Here is an 18,507-nt window from a genome sequence, read left to right as displayed (position 1 = left end):
TGTACCTTAGAACATTTACTTGTCACAGCATACTGTGGAATGCACGATACAGCAGCATAATTATTATAGCTTTAACATCTGAAAACAGTAGGGCATGGATCTGGGGATATTGAAGTTCCACCATATTCAAAATTTCATTAGGCAAAATTACTAAATAAATATTCAGTGTCTGATTTATGCCAAGCAGTATCTGTATGAGGAATAGTATAGGTTTAACAACATACATTTTAGCTGTGCTGAGTGCCATTGAACAGCATCTTTCAGTGCATCAGGACATTGATTTATTCCGTAGCATTTGGACTCAACCTCAGCTTAGCAAGATATCATGTGCAAATGCTGACAAGTAATATGTCCCTTACCGTGTACTCCGCTTGACTCCAAATTTATCATGTTTCAGTAGTTTAACATAAGCATACTATGGGGTATTTTAATGGGTTTACAGCGAAACGCGTTTTTGCAATACTGAGAAGCTGGCTATTAGTCAACTTTATTTCTGGCTATATTTATCAAATTTGCAAAGTCTTGAATATTCAGTCTCCTGTTGACTTACTTATTTGATTGTATATTTTCTTATCTGAGGGGGCTAAGGAGGCAAGGAGGATGAAAATGCAAGATAAATTGTTTAATAACTGGAGAAGTTGATGTACCAGCATAACTACACTATCGGCAAATAATGATAAAATATATATTTGGGAAGTTAAAAAGCAACCAATGCTTAGGAGTTACAAGGTCTTATTTAGAAGTAAATCTGCTACCGCAGTCTTTTATATTGCTGAAAAGTGTACCTGTTATTTTTAACCAAGCTTAAAAGAAAATGTCGTGCAGATACTAGTTACCGCTTTTAGTTTATGTTCTTCTTGCAGATGTTAAAGCTATCAAAAGTATAAATCTCACTAGTAAAATTTAATTATCCTGCTCTTATCTTTAATATCACAGAAATGTTCTTTAATATGTACTAAGCAATTAAATTAAGTGAATTTTACTAGCGTTGGAGATCTGACAGATGGTAATTTCCGTTGCACAGCATCAGTGAGCTTCATCTTGAATTGCTCTATAATCTATGGAAAGTATTTGCAAGACTTTATGTATACAAATTAACCACTACAGGACCATAGTTATTAAAAACTTTGTCCAACGTGTAGATAGTTGAAAAGACAGAGATTTCACTTATGATGGTCCTTGCATTCCCACTGCGATTGCAGGCATTCAGAACTGGAGATTAAGCTGTCATGTGAAAGCTGACATCTCTCCAACAAAAATCAGGAGTCCTGTTCATTGGCTCCTGACCCTGTAATCATAGTGATCGCATGAGGGACCGTTATGATCCCTTCCCTTTCTCATCTTCTGTTACTGCCACATCTGCTGCTTAAAGGACCACTATCGCGAAAAAGGTAGGCAATTAAAATCGGACAGAACTGACAGCTTTTGGGCCAGTTCATCTCCTCATGGGGATTCTCAGGTTTTCTATGTTTTCAACAGCATTTCCTGAACAGCAGTTGCAAAGTCTAACTGACTATTGGTCTTTTAAGACTAGGCTGTCCTTTGATGGGATCCTAATGTTCATGTGATCATAATGTTCTCTGATAGAAAAGGAATACAAATGTTGTTCTTGTACTCAGGGAGAGTATTTTAGTGAAGAATGTACAGCCATCCAACATGCTAATGGCTAAAAGTATTAAAGGTAGAGGATCAGCAGGACAACCATGCAATTTGCATTGTTTAAAAGAAAATAAATATGGCCAGCTCCATATTGATCTCACTTCGGGTGTCCTTTAAGGGTCTAGTTTCCTGAATATTTTGGCAGGACTTTTACTTTCACAGTACATTCATCAAAATTTGTATACCGCACAAAAAAAAAGTTTTTGTAATCTCTGTTATCTGAAAAGCTAAATGGGTCTGCATTTGTTAGTCCCTGAAATGTGGGTCAATTTCTACAATACTCCCTGTCTGAGAAATGGCAGAAAAATTGACATATATGAGAAGAGAGATTAAAGAGAGTTAAAATAGGTTGGGTTAATGTATTTTTTATTTTTACTTTTTGGTCATACACTCCATAAAAAAAATTGCGAAAATATTTAGTGTATCATTGATTGACTCCTGAGGGGGTAGTAGTTGCTGAATGGTGTCAATTTCAGAGCTTCAGCAAAAGCAATATACAGTGTTGAAGGCAAGCCCTCATTCCCCTATGCTGGGCATACACGGGTCGATCTGGTGGCCGATTAGCCGGCGGATCGACTCCCGCCAAGTCTCCGCGCGGATCAATTCCCGCTCGTCCCCGCCGGTGAGGATCGAGCGGGGAATCTATCCGGCAGGTCATCGGACCTGTCGGATATTATCAATCGAGCCATCAGCGGCTTGATTGATAAGGAGAGATGCTGCCCGCGTATGCCCAGCATTAGACCCCTTTTTTGTTGTTGTTTCTTTTCTTTTACTGGATTTTTAAATACAAATTACTCATAAGAACCTCGAACTAGAAGTCATGACTAGTTGTGATGTTGGACCAAAAAAGATTTGTTGAGGTAGATGGAGGTTTGGGACATTCCTCACCTTACAGCCTTAGAGGTTAAAGCGGGTCCAAACTCACATGCATCTGGTTGTAATGATGTAATGCTATTATTATTAGTGTGTGTTTTAAAATGATCACTGTCCTGCTTCATATATTTTTGTTGGATAGGATCCTCTTTGTCAAAACATTTAACACATTATCAGAATGGAATTATTATTATTTTATTATTATTTTTAAAATGAATGGACAATATTGAGGGAAGGATTTCATGTGATGGTGGTTTTTCTTATTACATATTCTCCTTGCCAATTACAAAGGCAGAAACACATTTGAAAACAATTACACGTGATTATGTACAATCACCACATACAGTCAATAAACAACTATGAATATTCATGACATTGTTGCTCTTCTTCCTCTGAAACCATGTGGTCCACCGCTGTCCATTATATCCACCTTCCATGTTTGGTCAGCTATGTCACTTAGATGAATACCTAGTTAGCAGTGTGGTTGGGCCAGTGCTCCCCACTTTGATACTGCTACATGGGTGAACAACCGTTAATATCCATCCTTTATCAACGCCAAGTTTCATTCCTGCTGCTTACAAAGTCGGAATACCAGGAAGAGTCTAAGTCGTATCTGTAAGGCCCTTGAAATATAGCTAAGGTATTTCATTCTTACTGTATTCACCTTTGCATGTAGCTGTCCGTGACAACAGAAGGAAAGGGAAAAAATGTTTTGTCTGGCATATCACTATGCAGGTCAGCTTTTTAAATGAGCGTTATATATGTTAATATATTGATTTATCACTGCTATATCACCTGGTTCCTGCTCAGATCCAGAATGAATTATAAATATTGTGCTATAAAGAAGTAAGTTTCTGCACTGACTATGCTTGATAACTTATTTATTCAATTAACTTCCCTTAACTTTTTTGGAGGTTACAGATACAGATGTGCATCCACAGAAGAAAGATCTGACCTAATGGCCATTTCATAGCAATATGCTTCTTTGTTCATCATGTCCAGAGGAAGCAGAATGTGACAAAATGGCTTTTAGGCTTGTGATATTTGCTGTGGGTACTGCTGTGTGACTTTCACCTACTTTGATATCCTTGAAGGATTGAATAAATTAAAAGTTTTTATTCATAGTTTAGTGCCTGTCCTCACTTCATCATTGCCGAATATTTACCTGTTACTCTTGCATTCACCATGATTTTCTCTTTTGCGTACACTACTTTTTTTTTCTACGTAGGCTAACTTAATGTAATCAGGAACCAGGCCAATTCACTTAATTTGTTTTCACACACATTTGTATCTGTTGATGTGTATTTGTGCCTGTAATATAGCACTAAAACAATTCAGCAACAGGAGCTTCTTCCATAAAATTCCGGTTTTGCTGTCCGTGTCTATGGAAGCCACCTTGTTTCCACCTCAGGCAGTGACAAGCTATAAAAACTCTTGTATTGTGGGCTTTAGGTATTTATCCCTTTAGTTATGGTGTAAAGACCCTAGGCCTATTCAGCTTAACCTTTAAAGTGCTTGAGGATATACCTTATCACAAAAGATTTAAAGACCTTATATGTATAGCTTGAAGGGAAAAAATGGGGGTTACAAGAAACTTTCAGATGCAAGGCAGTTAGAAAAGGTTCTTATGGCAAGCTAGTTTCAGGGAAAGTAAATTGCTTGAGAATAAAAGGTCAGACTTGCATCTTACTGAAAGAAAGACTTCAAAACATCTGGGATAGATAAGACTGTCCTGGAAATGAAATAAGCCCAAAGATTTGCTGAAGTCTGGTGTTAAAAACAGACAGGCAAGCCTGGAAGACTAATTGGTACAAATATGAAGTCAGTCAGTCATAAAGTAAATGGCTATTGTGGATAACTCTGAAGCGATTCATCTTTCTTATGTAATTCAGGCCTCAAAAAGTGGAATAATTTCAGAAATAAAGTTCCTGTTTTTTGCTACAGTTAAATATTTTGAAAAAGTGTTGGGAGAATAGTCTCGTCTGTAGTGGTACCATAATAGTAACAGCAGTTGTGTAACCTGCAACCAGCTGAAGTCAGTGTGTAACTTGTGTCGTCATTGATTAAATTTCCATGTTTATGCAGAAATTCAGTCAGCACGACTTGGATTTTTCAGGTTCCGGGGTTGCCAGGCCTGAAACCAAACAGTAGCATTGCTTATGACACTGGGACTGGTCTACACAAGCAAAATGAATCACTTCAAATGAAGAAATAATCTCCTTGTGGGCATTCGTGTGTTTTGCATTACGTTGATTTTAAATTAAGCAGTTTAAAAAGTTTAGTCATTAAGCCATTAAAATTGGCTGTGTAGTCCCATATGTAAAACTTTGTACATATGCCCACGGTCTGTTACCATTAATCATCATTAACTGGTCACAAGGGTGATGGTTTTGTTAATGACCACTGTACAGACCCAATGCTTGGATATAGCTGTTCTTCGGAGGAGGAAGGATGATCGGTGGCAAATAAGCAGGCAGCATCCAGCAGATTGAGGGAAAAGAGCACACTGCACTCATTTGCATTAGCAATCCCCTTTGGGGAAACTATATACATGCTAGAATGATCATCTCGGCTGATGTATATTAAGGGTGTGGTACCCCCTGGTGGCATTTTGCAGTAGATTGCAAACCACCCGCGATTTCTGAAATTTTGACCATGATGCCTGGAGTGATCGCCAATTTGGCTCTGCAGCCAATGAAGCTCTGGGATCACTCCCAAAATGTTGCAAGCAGCAATTTGCGATTGCTTGGTGATTGCAATGCTGCGAGTGGGACTACTCCCATAGGGATCCACTGGTATAGGGTTTTTGCAGATCGCCAGCAAACATACAGCATAGAGATGGCCCGAACCTCCGATTTTCGGTTCGTGAACCTCCCGCAAAAGTTCGGATTGCACAAACTTTTGTGAACCGCAATAGACTTCAATGGGGAGGCAAACTTAGAAAACTAGAAAAATGTATGCTGGCCACAAAAGTGATGGAAAAGATGTTTCAAGGGGTCTAACACCTGGAGGGGGGCATGGCAGAGTGGGATAGACACCAAAAGTCCCGGGGAAAAATCTGGATTTGACACAAAGCAGCGTTTTAAGGGCCGAAATTACATTGAATGCTAAATTGCAGGCTTTAAGTGCTTTAAAACATCTTGCATGTGTATACATCAATCAGGGAGTGTAATTAGAGTACTTCTTCAAACTTACTGTGTAACGCACCGCAAACAGCTGTTTGTGTAGTGACAGCCGTGCTGGACTGGTGCGCATCATGGCCAGAGTGCAGGCCGTGGCGGTTTTTAAGCCCATATGGTCGACAGGCTGAGGTAGCAGACTGGAGGAAAAAAAGGAGATCCATGTAAATATGAGCATTGCATGAAAAGTTGAATGGACTAGCTCTGAAATCAGGCCACACACGCTTAATATGGGGTTGTTCAGACAATTAAAGACACAGTATGCAATAAGGCCTGGGAGCTAGCTTAACCTGAAACAAAAGAGTGGTAATAGAAAGACATTGCGATGCCTGAGGCTGTTTAGCCACTGAGGCACGAAAATGCAATAAAACTACTTACCTGAAAAAAAAATAATTAAAAAACCTTTCACTTTGCAGGTTAAAAACTGAAGCAGAAAAACTTCTGTTCAAGTTCTGATAATTTTCACATTTCTAACAGTTCTTATTATTCATTGATATTCATTGATTTATATAAATACGTTCCTTCTGATCAAACATGCACTTCAGTCGCATACACAGATGAAATATAGAATATGTGATTGTGCTACTTGCCAAAACAGTTCAACACTTTTCAGACAGTCCTATGATTCAGACAAATCACACAGAAAGACCGGCATATAACCTGTTCTCTTTCTCAGTCTTCTTGGTAGCCCCTTTCAAAACACTCTAAGGAAGTCACCATTCTGTTCTTTCAGAGCTAGTTAGATGGTACTATACAGTGCAGTAGAGCTTGATTCCTTCTAGGCCCTACTTATCCCAGTGTGAGGCTTGTTGTGTAGTAGGGCATAAATAGACCCTAATGTAAAGACCAAATCCACTGCTAGTAGTATTTAAAAATGCATTAGTCATTTAAAAGAAAAGAAAAAAAAACTTTAGAGTACCAAGTTGTTTTATATACCATTGTGAGTAAGCAGAGTGTCTAAATGATACACATGGCTTCTTAAAAAGGAACTCCAGTGAAAATAACGTAATGAAAAAGGTGCTTTATTTTACAATAATTACGTATAAATGATTTAGTTAGTGTTTGCCCATTGTAAAATATTTCCTCTCCCTGATTTACATTCTGACATTTATCACATGGTGACATTTTTACTGCTGACAGATGATGTCAGTGGAAGTAGCTGCTGCTTGCTTTTTTGGCAGTTGGAAACAGCTGTTATTACCCACAATGCAACAAGGCTCCCACAGTGTGATGTCCGTACCCCAGTGCTGTGAGGCACTGACATCACACTGTGGGAGGGGTTTCATCACAATAGCAGCCATGCAAAGCCCACTGATGATCCGTTTAAGAAAAGGTAAAGATTTCTCGTGGGAAAGGGGTCATTAGCTACTGATTGGGATGAAGTTCAATTCTTGGTTACAGTTTCTCTTTACGTTAAAACCCCTTTTTCAAACAACTGGTCATGTGACCTGAAGAAACCCAGCTGAAGATGTGAACAAAAGTGGTGTGTTATGTTCTGAACTATTTAGATACATTTTCAGAGCCCACATTATAAGCCATTTGGGTAAATGTCCGGGGCCCAAAACTCCTGGAGGAGCCCATGACTAATTAACCACAAACAGTTAAGCTATCAATATTTTCTTTTTTCGGCTGAGCAGTACTTCAGTTATCGCACCATACTTAGTTGATGTAGGAAGTATGTAGGATACAGTAGCTTTAGTAATAGTTAGGGATGAGCAAATTGATCATTTTCATTTTGTGGAAATTTCCTCCCAAATTTTAGAAATCTCACTTATGTTGCCCATACATGGTACATTTTTTTTCATCCAATCTTACCATTTCTATGCAATATAAGAGAACTGCCTACATTATCCTTTGAGTATATTCACTTAATTTACCCTTATACTACATAGAAATGAAAAGATCGGATGAAAAAAATTGTACTATGTATGGGCACCATTAGTTTCTGATTTTGCTGTATTATTTCAATATAAATTGAAGTCGAAGGCAGTAACCTCTTTAAAGAAAAAAGAAAAAAAAAATAGAGATGGGACGGCGAATCCACGAATCCCTCGAATATTGGGAAATATTCGAGATTCGTGGATTCGAATCCCGACGCCATTTTCCACTTTACGAATCCGCCGAATCCCGACGCTGCATCGCCGCGCATCCGCCGCTCGCACTCGTCCTCCTCCGACCCGCGCCTCCTCCGACCGCCCCGCGCCTCCTCCGCTCGGCCGCCCGCATACTTTGTATCAACTCACCCGTCCAGTGGAGCGCAGACAGAGCGGCAGACCTCTCGCTGACTTTCTGGTTCCCTCTAGTGACGGCTTTTACAATGACGTCATCAGTAAAAGCCGGTCCGGCCACTAGAGGGAACCGAGAAGTAAGGACGAGGTCTGCCGCTCTGCGCTCCACTGGACATGTGAGTTGATACTTATGCAGGGGTGAGCGAGGAGGCACGGGGGACGGAGGAGGCCATGGGGGTGAGCGGAGGAGGCACGGGGGGAGCGACACCTACCTACCTACCACTTTACCTACCTACCTGCCACTATACCTACCTAAAGGCCCCCTATACGTACCTACCTACCTACCGGGCACTATACCTACCTACCTACAGGCCCCTATACCTACCTAAAGGCCCCCTATACTACCTACCTACCTACCTACCTACCGGCCACTATACCTACCTACCTACAGGCCCCTATACCTACCTAAAGGCCCCCTATATGTACCTACCTACCTAAAGGCCCCTATACCTACCTACAGGCCTCTATACCTACCTACCTAAAGGCCCCCTATACGTGCCTACCTACCTAAAGGCCCCTATACCTACCTACCTAAAGGCCCCTATACCTACCTACCTACATACCTACCTATACTTAAGGCCCTATACCCTGCTACATATACTGAAGGTCCCTTTAACTACCTACCTACCTACAGGACACTATACCTACCTACCGGCCACTATACTTACCTACCTACCTACAGGCCACTATACCTACCTAAAGGCCCCCTATACGTACCTACCTACCTACCTAAAGGCCCCTATACCTACCTACATACCTACCTATACTTAAGGCCCTATACCCTGCTACCTATACTGAAGGTCCCTTTACCTACCTAAAGGCCCCTATACCTACCTACATACCTACCTATACTTAAGGCCTCTATATACCCTGTTACCTATACTGAAGGCCCATATACCCTGCTACCTATACTGAAGGCCCATATACCCTGCTACCTATACTGAAGGCCCCTATACCCTGCTACCTATACTGAAGGCCCATATACCCTGCTACCTATACTGAATGCCCATATACCCTGCTACCTATACTGAAGGCACATATACCCTGCTACCTATACTGAAGGCACATATACCCTGCTACCTATACTGAAGGCACATATACCCTGCTACCTATACTGAAGGCACATATACCCAGCTACCTATACTGAAGGCACATATACCCTGCTACCTATACTGAAGGCCCATATACCCTGCTACCTATACTGAAGGCACATATACTCTGCTACCTATACTGAAGGCACATATACCCTGCTACCTATCCTGAAGGCACATATACCCTGCTATCTATACTGAAGGCCCCTATACCCTGCTACCTATACTGAAGGCCCATATACCCTGCTACCTATACTGAAGGCCCATATACCCTGCTACCTATACTGAAGGCACATATACCTTGCTACCTATACTGAAGGCCTATATACCCTGCTACCTATACTAAAGGCACATATACCCTGCTATCTATACTGAAGGCCCCTATACCCTGCTACCTATACTGAAGGCCCATATACCCTGCTACCTATACTGAAGGCCCATATACCCTGCTACCTATACTGAAGGCCCATATACCCTGCTACCTATACTGAAGGCACATATACCCTGCTACCTATACTAAAGGCACATATACCCTGCTACCTATACTGAAGGCCTATATACCCTGCTACCTATACTAAAGGCCCATATACCTTTCTACCTATACTGAAGGCCCATATACCTTGCTACCTATACTGAAAGCTACCAATATTGAAGGCACCCATACCTAGCTAGCTATACTGAAGGCACCTTTACCTCGCTACCTATACTGCGGGCAACTATACCACGGATCGCACAATTCGTATGTGCAGGATTCGTTAGATTCGGGATTCGAAAGGTTCGAGATATTCGAGAACCTTTTTAGATTCGGATCCGGATTCGGATTAGAAGAAATTGTGGATTCGTCCCATCCCTAAAAAAAAAAAAAAAAAAAAAAAAGCACCTTACCTGTTTGGAGTATCCATGTGTATGGTTTATTTGTCTGACAGCTCCACACTTATAATTTCAATTCTGGAGCCGTGTATTGTATTGCAGCATATTGCCAACAAAAGGTGCCACTGCTATTAACAGTCATAGCTCTTAGAGTATCCCATATATCTATTAACTACATTTTAAAGCTAGATACTAATTTAATGCAATTTTTATTTTCAGAAAATGTTCTGCATTTGTAAGTGGATTCCTAACATTACCAAGAACCAGCTGTGTTTGTACTCCCATTCGAGATGTTCATAAGTATGTCCCTCGCAGAGCTGTGCTATACATACCTGGAAATGATAAAAGAAAAATACAGAAAATTGCCACTCTCAATGTGGACTGTGCAGTGCTAGACTGTGAAGACGGAGTAGCCATAAATAAAAAGGTATGCTATTAATTACTATTTTCATTTGTTATGAAAAGTTGTCACTTTACAAAATCCTCAACTTTTTTGACACGTACAGCACCTAATTAACAAGTGTTCATGCATGCCACCAGGAGGCAGGAGGTACAAACCCAGGATCTTCAATGGAAATAGCTGTCTTCCATCACAGTTCATCCTAACTTTAAAACATTATACAAATAAATAAAACAAAGTAAGAACAAAAGATGGGAAGTTTCAAGCTATCACAATTCTTGTTTTTATTTTCCGTTAGAGAAAAGATGAGACCTGACCTGTTGTGATGTTGTGATTTGGTTGCTATGGAAACTTCTCAACCTCGTTACTAAGTTTATTTGTTGTCTTTCATAGATTAAGTAAACATTCCATTTGTTAATTCTATATTAGCGATTCTTCATAAATTTATATAGCATAGAACTCACAAAGGAATAGGTATATATTTAAAGCAGATCTTCATATTTTACTGATTTGTCAAGGTGCCAAAGCATGCCCGAGAGTCCTGGTTATCATAGGAAACACGCCGTAGTCATGAGACCACTAAATTGCACTGTAAATGAAGAATTTAGTGTTAACAGCAGGCTTGGACAAATTACACTACCATTACCTTTATTCTGTTTGTTTTTTGGACAGTACTGAGAAAAAAAAAATGTAGTTGATCTCCAATATTGGTAATGGAAACATTTTTGGGGCTGACTTTCAGGGTAGTTGATGTTGGATTTCAGGCAGAACCACAGTCTAGCATTACATACAATTAAAAACCTCCCACCTTATGGTCTATACAGTTATCCAATTTTCCTTTAATACAAAATTAATGAAATCCATTTAAAACTCTTATTTTCCCCTAATAACATTCAACTTGTGTTAAAGGTGCCATCTTGTGCAGTTAATATTGCAAAATATGCAATGGAGTGTCCCAAGTGTGACATCACACTGGCGACAGATAATTGGGGAGAACAATTCACTCAGCCAGTGCTCAGCCGAATCAATCCACTAGGCTGCTTGGCTGAATCAATCCGCCAAGTGGCCAAGGGGGTTCAGGGGTGCTGTACACGTGCTGGATTCTCAGCAGAGGCAGTCGTTATTGGCCACCTTGGCTGAGTTTCATCTAGCGTATGAACACAGCTTTACTAAGTGGTAGGGGAATACAAGATACACTAGATAAGTCAGTTACCAGCATCAGGAGGTATTTAGCCCTAGAGAGGTCTTGTGATTGTTCAAGTAACAACAAAGAGACAGCACTCTTGTTCAGCAATACAGTGTATTTAAGGATGTTGTACACTTCATTTACCTGCTGTCAGGTGTAAACCTAAAACATGTAGCGTATAACATTTCATTACAACAACGCTGCCTTCATCTCATTATTGTTTCTGGAATGTAGGGTGTAGAATAGTTGACCACAGGAGGTGAAATACTGGCAGAAAGGGACCATTTCCCACTTTTTCAAATACTCTGCTTACTTATTGAATTGTAGGTGTGCAATGGAGACATTTATAAAAGAGGAGCAGGAGTCGTCTGGGCTGTATTTGAGTATGAGATAAGACATGTAGGCAGGACATGATTCATGGGCCGTTATGCAATTTCCTTTTTCTCCTAAGTTTTCTCCTAGGTAGTATTTTCCCACCGCCTTTTAACCACTTAAGGACCATAGGTTTAAACCCCCCTAGTGACCAGAGTATTTTTTTACAATCTACTGCTCTGCAGCTTTAAAAGCTCGCTGCAGAGCCATATAACTTTGTACACACATCTACCGTCCCTCCCTTTTTGTTGCTACCAACAGAGCTTTCCGTTGGTAGAATCGGATTGCTGCTGCAACCTTTTCATTTTTTAAATTTAATTTAAACATTTTTCCAATAAAAATGATTTTTTTTAAATTTAATTATTCCTACCCTCCCTTCCTCCCCACCAGAGAGCCAATCAGCACGATCGTCTCTCATAAGCATCATCCTGAGAGGTGATCATTTTAAGCCTCTGCTGGGGACATCTCAGTAACAGCTGTCCCCCATACAGACTGCTGTAGATTGCAGCGCTGTACAACCATTAGAAACTTTTTTTTTCTTTCTAGCAGCTTGCTAGTTGCAAACGCGGGCTAGCAGGCTGATGTCGGAGCTCTGCTCTGTCATTCAGCGGGGATGCAGGCGCACAATCCCCTGCAAAACACTCCCCCAGGACATGACGCCAATCGGCGTTACGCGGTCCTGGGGGAGCCACCTTGCCGTAGGTGGTCGTAAGGTGGTTAAGGCACTAGGAAGCAAGGACATACTTTTGACCTACTTTTTGCTACTTTTTTAATAGCAAAGTGCTGAAAAGTTATTTTAAACAGAAGAAAAAATATCTCCTAGGAGAAAAAGTGAATTTAATAAGTGCCCCTGATGAGTCACTTATAGTGACGAAACCGGTAGGGCGTGGCTTAAGGGCAGCGAGGAGGACGTGGAATTACGGGAGACACCGAGAAGCAAGTAAAGCCGTGACCCTAGACCGGGGGATCGGTAGTATGCTTGTATACTTGTGACATGCCTTATCAAGATTTTAAAATGTACGCGCGTTACTTTTAGTAGATTTTATTAAATTATGTTTTTATACATTGAAGGCATTGTGCTTGTCGTTTGAGGTGGAATATTGCACATGTGTTTTTCCTGCCTGGATGCTGATGGTACTTGTATCTGAGCACAGAAGGTTAAAACAAAGCAGACTCTGCCACATCTCCAGCTCAAATCTTGATGGTGAGCAGGGAGCTTTACCTGTATGAGGACATTGGATGAGTGGAGTTGGTATAGGCAGTTGGTGGAGGTAGTCCCCGCCCCCCCATCCTATCACAGTCTTAGTCAGTCTGTGCATGCAGTTTGCACTAACTGGGTGATAATCCCCTTTTCCCCCTTTAAAAACAATCTGCACTATTACTATCTATATGTGTTTTGTTTGAGGTGTGTTTATAATCAGAGGGACACCAAAGAAGGAAGTGGACCAACTGACATATGAACTGAGCGCAGCTTTTTGGACTGTCTATGTTTCATTGGGATTGGTAACTATACTGTACATAGCGCGATCCACCCTGGGTGTGAACCCGGTTGTAGCGCTGTAATACTGTGAGTGCAGGTTTGCATATAAGTAAACTATTCTGTCACCCAACCACTCTGATTTGTCAATTAAACTTTATACTACTAGATGGCCCCATGTGATAATACTGTGTTATGTAGAGGTCTGCACTGGTTCAAAATTAATCTTAGTTTATTGGAAAGGCAAAAAAGACATACAGTTTAAAAAGAACTGTAGGGCAAGACAGTCCACTGTTTCAGGCTCTCGCCTTTCTTCAAGTTGCCCAACTTGAAGAAAGGTGAGAGCCTGAAACAGTGGACTGTAGGCTGATTTATAGGGCTAAAAAACAATGTAGAACATAAATGTTCCAGCTAAACTGACCTAGATTTATTAAGTCTGTCAGGTGGTTAAATGTAAAACTCTGTCCTGAGTTGTATGAGACAATATTGTGGACAGATAAAAGGGCCTGTGTGTAGGCATCTTTATGAGCTCATGTCAAATAAATCACTTTTATAAATACAGGAAAACCACTGTTATCCAGAACTCAGTTTACCAGAATTCTCAAGCAGCCAGAAAAATATTCCTGGTCTTGCCGTATGCATAAATCTACTTTTATACTTCATTGTACTGGAATAACCCTTTTCTTTTGTCTTAATTTGTTTTTAATATCCTGTATTTCAACATGAATGCAGAGTTTATGGTAAGTTTACAGTCTGGAGTATAGCACTGTTTTTTAGCTAGGCCTAGTTTTTACATTGACTCTTAAGCAACCAGAAACAACAGTTATCTGGCTTCAGCCAATGCCTGTTGGCGCCAGATAATGGAAGTTTTACTGTATCTGGTTCAGGAGATCAGACCTGAGAGATGAGCACACACCCGTTGCTGCCATCCAGCGTCCACCGCTAGCAGCTGCTACAAGCATAAAGGTCCCTTCCACTTTCCAATTTCTTACCTGCTTCTCTGTGCTGATCCTCCAGAATAACTAGGAACGCCTACGCTGCTCTCCGCTGCTTCCACTATACAAAAAAATACTAGAGCGCTGGCAAAAGCATTTCCGTAGCTCCTGCCGAGGCTCCCCATTAGTCCACTAGATAAACCAATGAGAATCCTCTACAGACGAGCCTCCCCCCCTCTGCTACAGAGCCTTTGTCCGTTTCATGGACAAGGGGCTCTTCCCCACCTCCGATGCCCAGGAAGAAGTGGGGTGAATAGGTAATATATGAACTAGTTATATATGAACTATCCGAATGCGTACCAGGGAAATAAAGACTGTACACTAAAGATCCAATGGGACCAACCCTATGGGTACATAAAGAAGATTGGTATCTTTATTTTAAAACTTGCTGTCATAAAAACTGATGTTGTCTGTGTAGGGACACACTTGTTTAGTATACAATTGGGTGTCAAAGTAAAGTGTGAAGGGGTCTTTGCTGATCCCCCACCACGCCTAAAGTATATTTTAGTGGGGTGTAGCTATCCCTCACACATTTACAGCATCCATACTGTGATAACATATATTAAGGCAGACATTGTGTATGTAATTGGTATATATAAGTATACAGTATAAGACCCTGCAACTCTTTGTACACAATGGTATGTCTCCATTATTATTATTATTATTATTATTATTATTTATTAGATTTATATAGCGCCAGCATATTACGCAGCGCTGTACAATAAATAAGGTTACGGACAATGATAACAGGGGTGACAGAACAATACAGGTAATAGACAATAGATACAACTAAATACAGGTAATAGCAAAAAGATACACAACACAATACAGACAGTAGTACAATGCCAGATCATAAACTGGAGTGGTAGTGGTAACAAGTTCCAAATTCTGGGTAAAGTGCACACAGTTATGTATGATACACAAGGGTAGAGGGCCCTGCCAAAGGCTTTCAATCTAGAGGGAGGGGTTGGTGACACAAAAGGAGGGGGTGCAGCAAGAAGCTATTGGCAGAAAGGATTAGGGCAGTGTTGAGTTGATGTAGGCCTCCTTGAAGAAGTGAGTTTTGAGTGCTTTTTTGAAGGTGTTGAAGGTGGGAGCGAGCCTGATGGGCAGTGGGAGAGAGTTTCACAGGATGGGGGCAGCTCTAGTGAAGTCCTGCAGTCGTGCATAGTAAAGGAGGCTCCCAGATGCTAGGTTACTGCAGCTAAAGACATCCGGTAGGGACTTTAGTTTGTTAATTTTCCTGCTTGTCAACTTGCATAATTTAAGATCAGTGTCAAGATCAGGAATAGGTTATGGCCCACAGAATCCAATCAAGGACTAAGATATCTAAGATAAATCCCAACGGAACAAAAAACAAAAAAAGGGTTTACTTTAAATTAGGATGTCAACTTCATATCATATAATTCGAATGGAACTTTAAGTGACATGATGAGATAAATATGTGTATGTTCAGTGCCAAGCACACAAATAAATGTGCTGTATTGATTTTCTTCATTCTCTTCCTGAAATAGTTAATATTCAGCTTTTCTCCTGTCGGAACCCAGTCAGACTATAGCGCCCTCACTAATAAGGACTTACAGTCAAAAAATACTTTCATGGCAGAGAACTGGGATTCTGAGAGCAGAGGCTAGATACAAATATCAATTGTTTATCTGAGATATGGGACAGGCTGTTGCATTGAGCTGAGACAGAATAATAAATCTACTTTTTTAAGTTTTTTAACAGAACATAAAACTGGGGGATATCTAAAAGTCATTTTTAGGAGTAGGAAGATAGATGCAATTGTTTATCTTATCAGCTTATTTTTACTTAAAGGATACATGAGGTGAATAGATCCCAATATAGCATTACGTACCTGGGGCTTCTTCCAGCCCCTAGAAGTCTCTGTGTTCCTGGCCAAAGTTTCGATGTGCTTCACTCTCCAGTTGTCCAGTTTGCAAGCGTAGAGGCCTGCATTAGGTCGAGTACATGAAATGCGAGTCTAGTTCGGTTACCCATTTTGATTTTAGTTGGGTTGCGGGTCGGGTGCAGGTAGCGGTGCTGCGGGCCCGGTGCGGGTCTGAAAAAGTAGACCCACACAGGGCATCAGGTCAGGTCCCACGGGTTACCCAAAATGCAGGTGGGGTTCGGGTACCCGTTTTGTTTTAATCTGGTTGCGGGTCGGGTGCAGGTAGCTGGTCTGCAGGTGCGGGTACCAGATTACCCAGAAAGCAGGTTGTGGGTCGGGTGCGTCTAGCAGGGGTGTGGGTCTAAAAAATTAGACCCGCACAGGCCTCTAATGCACGCTCCCATCGCCGGGTCAGCCATTCTTACGGAAGGAACAGCCGAAGAGTAAAGCACATGGGAATTGCAGTGAGGGTCACAGAAACGTCTAGGGGCTTGAAGAAGCTTTATCAGCACCATTCACCACAGGTATCCTTTACGTTTCACTTGAAGCAGGCCATGCATGTTTTGTCAATGCATAAATGTTAATGAACCACGCAAATCTGCCAAAACATTAAAAAAGATCTTGGTTTGAGAAATTTGGCTCTCACTGTTAGTTAGCAACAGTTTGATCTAAATGAAAGTGTTGGTTATATCTCATGTATGTGGATAATTGGCAAACATCCATTGCCTCCTTTATTTTTGTTCTTTATGTTGCATTTCAATTCTGTGCTATGCAAACAATTTACAAATGTAGGGACACAAGAATGTAGCTGTAGGAGAGGAAATACTGTGCTAAATGGAAGCTCTTGGACGCCTTCATTTGATGAGCTTTTTAAATTGGGATCAGTACATGCAAACAAGACTTAATCTGTTTAAACTTTCTGTAAACAACATTTGTGAAGCCTTAGAGATAGAAAATGATTGGACTCCCGAGACACTACTTATCCAGTTCAACATTTTCATTTTACAACTTCAAAGTGAAATTTATGTATTTATTGAGGGTGTTAAGTGTAGCTAGATGGAATTTGTTTCTTGGCTATTTAGTTAAAACCAACAGGGATTAAATCAGATTTTATAGCTGTTGGTAAGAATGTGTTTTTTTTTCTTGCTGCCAAATAAGATTTTTAGATCATTGAAAATGTAATCCTATTAGCATGTTGGTATATGTAGTGACAGTACGTCTCACACATTTTACGGATTATCTGCATATGTATTAATAATGACTGTTTTCTATTAGCCCTTCACAAGTGACAGTAATTGACATTCTTTGGGATTCATGGATATTCTGAGTCGACAGCACAGTGAAATGAGCCTGTGTTTTCCACCATACACACATAAACCCAGGGGATATAATATAGTGTTACAACTATGGAAATCTAGGATAAAGTAAAACAAGTGAGAACTTCACAAGCTGCTGTTACCAGGAAAAACAAAAGACAAGAATCATTAATAAATCTCCCCTAAGAATTATAGCATGAAACCTTTTTAGAGATTTTTTTTCCTATACTTTTTTTTTTGTTTTTCAGAGGAATAAAAAATAAAAATAATTTTAAGAACACGAAAAGAAATGTAGTTTTAAGTTACAGTAAGCTTAAAATCATGTAGCGCACACTGCACTTATTTCGGTTCCCTCTTACACCCTGAAGTACATTGGGACATTAAAGGACCACCACAGTGAAGAAAGTATGCAATGAGTTTCACTTACCTGGGGCTTCTACCAGCCCCCTGCAGCCATCCTGTGCCATCGCAGTCACTCACGGCTCCTTCGGTCTACCGCCGCCAGCTAGTTTCATTTGTGCCAACTAGGAGTTGGCTGGTTGTCACGCGTACTTTTGCACGCATTCCCGCTGGTGCAGGAAGCTATTGTGGACGTTAACACATACATTTTTACGTGTTGCATCTGGCATGTTAACGTCTGCGTTAGCCTCCTGCACCAGCAGGAATGCATGCAAAGGTACATGGCGGCCCGTGGCGTGAAGGCCTGCCAACTCCGAGTCGGCAAAAATGAAACTAGCTGGTGGTGGGGAACCAGAGGAGCCGTAAGTGACTGCGATGGCGCAGGATGGCTGCAGGAGGCTGGCAGATGCCCCAGGTAAGTGAAACTCATTTTTCTTATTTTTTAGAGTTAAGGCTCCCTTTAAAGTATTAGCTGAGCCTTGCTCAGCTGTGGCCTCGTCCATAGACTTAC

General features: G+C 40.8%; 1 protein-coding gene across 2 annotated transcripts in view; it reads left to right on the top strand.

Moving 5' to 3' along the window:
• The window catches only part of CLYBL (citramalyl-CoA lyase), a 511,709-nt gene that overhangs the window by 232,963 nt on the left and 260,239 nt on the right, over nt 1-18,507 (top strand). For both annotated transcript variants that reach the window (XR_011026162.1, XM_068267998.1), the window contains exon 2: nt 10,180-10,387. Coding sequence is in view for 1 of the 2 variants with exons in the window: in XM_068267998.1 (XP_068124099.1) it covers nt 10,180-10,387 (208 nt within the window). In the remaining variant the exon portion in view is untranslated. The remainder of the gene's footprint in view (nt 1-10,179; nt 10,388-18,507) is intronic.

This window comes from Hyperolius riggenbachi, chromosome 2 (assembly GCF_040937935.1).
Source record: "Hyperolius riggenbachi isolate aHypRig1 chromosome 2, aHypRig1.pri, whole genome shotgun sequence".
NCBI lineage: Eukaryota > Metazoa > Chordata > Amphibia > Anura > Hyperoliidae > Hyperolius > Hyperolius riggenbachi.
The sequence above is the reverse complement of the archived record's forward strand: the minus strand, read 5'-3'. Positions and strand labels throughout refer to the sequence as shown.